This window comes from Fukomys damarensis, unplaced genomic scaffold (genome assembly GCF_012274545.1).
Source record: "Fukomys damarensis isolate Sample0158 unplaced genomic scaffold, DMR_v1.0_HiC HiC_scaffold_23, whole genome shotgun sequence".
NCBI classification, from domain to species: domain Eukaryota; kingdom Metazoa; phylum Chordata; class Mammalia; order Rodentia; family Bathyergidae; genus Fukomys; species Fukomys damarensis.
The window spans coordinates 8,813,144-8,815,048 of NW_022900935.1; the positions used below are offsets into that span (position 1 = coordinate 8,813,144).

At 48.8% G+C, this 1,905-nt stretch overlaps 1 protein-coding gene across 3 annotated transcripts in view; it reads left to right on the forward strand.

Annotated features, from left to right (window-relative positions):
• Positions 1-1,905, forward strand: part of Ctps1 (CTP synthase 1) — a 37,649-nt gene that overhangs the window by 19,671 nt on the left and 16,073 nt on the right. For all 3 annotated transcript variants that reach the window (XM_019207739.2, XM_033767523.1, XM_033767522.1), the window contains exon 8: positions 179-330. In XM_019207739.2, the coding sequence (XP_019063284.1) occupies positions 179-330 (152 nt within the window). The remainder of the gene's footprint in view (positions 1-178; positions 331-1,905) is intronic.

A 1,905-nucleotide genomic window follows, 5' to 3' on the forward strand; every position in this document is an offset into this window, starting at 1 on the left:
TCATTAATTTTATCCTATTCTTGACTAAGTTTTGGTGATTTGTCTTTTTCTAAAAAATTGCCCTTTTGAAAAGGTTTTCAAATTGAGAATTTTTCCTGAAGGTCACATAGTAGGAGGCTTTCAAGGTTCATTTTGAAAAAAAATTATTTTATAAAATCATTTGCTTTTCTTCAAACAGGTAATCTGTGTTCATGATGTCTCAACTATCTACCGAGTCCCCTTGATGTTAGAAGAGCAAGGAGTTGTAGATTATTTTCTTCGAAGACTTGACCTTCCTGTTGAGAGGCAGCCACGAAAAATGCTGATGAAGTGGAAAGAGATGGCAGACAGGTTTGCTTCCTTGGGGAGCTGGGAGTGCCAGCCTTCTTTCTTTCTTCTTTTATATTTTTTTGAGACAAAGTCTTGCAATATAGTTCAAGCTATCCATAAACTACCATGTAGCCCAGGCTGGACACAAAAGCACAGCAATCCTTTTGTCTCAGCCTCCCGAGTCCTGGGATTACAGGTATGCACCACCACGTCCACCTCTAAAAAGCACATATTACAAAACATACAGCTGAACATCCTGTCTGTGAAAGGCTGATTCCAGGATCCCCCTCAGATACCAAAATCCTCAGGTGGTGCAGTATTTCCATATGACCTACAGCTTCAAGATTGCTGTAGATTTCTTGTCATACCTATGAATAACATTTACTTATAATACCTATTTACACAAGCAGTGATGCCCTATATTAAGAAGTATTGACAAGAAAAAATGTACATGTTTAGTACAGACACAATATTTTTAAAAATTTTTTTTATCTGTGGTTGTTTGAACCCATGAATGCAAAGCCCGTGGATACCGAGAGCTGACTTTGAGCTCATAGATGAGAGAAAAATGAGTGAGTAGCGCCCGTAGGGCTGTGTGGATAAATCACATGAGGATGCTGGGCTCTTTGGGGGCCTGTCTGGATCATGGCCACCCTCCTGAGAAGGCCCTCTTCCCCAGGTGAGCTAGGTGACCTACCGTTTGTAGCCGTAGCTCCCTGTGCCATAGCTGATCAAACCAAGGTGGATGCTAGGCCCAAGCTGGGCCAGCTTCCTCTTCCCGGGAGATTGGAATTAGGACTGAGAGTCAGCAGCCAGAGCGAATGAGGCGGACAGTCACACACAGGGCTGGGAGCTCGAGAGGGCAGCCACTGCTACAGCTAAGTGGAAGAAGCTTCTCTGCAGAGGCGAGAGAACAAGTAAGCAAGTGGAAAAGGGCATGAGAGGAGGGGCAGAGGGAAGTCTCGTCTGGATTCCTGGTGGTTTTCTAGGGGAAATCCCCATCCTGATGTGGATCTGCGGCCCGGGGACTGGGCTGGCCTGGTCTCCTGCCGATGTAGTCGTGGTGTGCTTTAGTCGGTGTGAGCAGCACAGGAAGTGGTGGCCGGGAAGAGCCGTATTCCTATTGTACAGGTGATGAGAAGGCTGCTCGGGAAGAGCAGATCAGCACTTTATGGCAACAGCCAGAAGCTGGTGCAGTTGGAATCGCGGAGGGAGCAGCTCATTCTGAGATCAGGGTCCTTCACTGCCCCTGCCTCCTTCGTCTCAGGCCAGCCCACTAGGAACAGGCCCAGGAATTCCCAAGCTAGTTCAGGTTCTCCCTGCCCCTGCCTCCTTCGTCTCAGGCCGGCCCACTAGGAACAGGCCTCTGGGCAAGTGGGCGGTGCGTTTCTGAGCACCCTAGCCTTGGGGCCCAGGAATTCCCAAGCTTCTTTGGAAGACTGCAGAGGTGTCACCTCCTGTGGGAAGCTGCTCCTCCTAACCTGGCATCCACAGACGTCCTGTGAGCAGATGCCTGTGACTCTCCAGCTGTAGTGGCCTGGACCTCTGATCCCTGTGTAGCTGGGACTCGGGGACCTTGCACAACTGTGGGAGAAG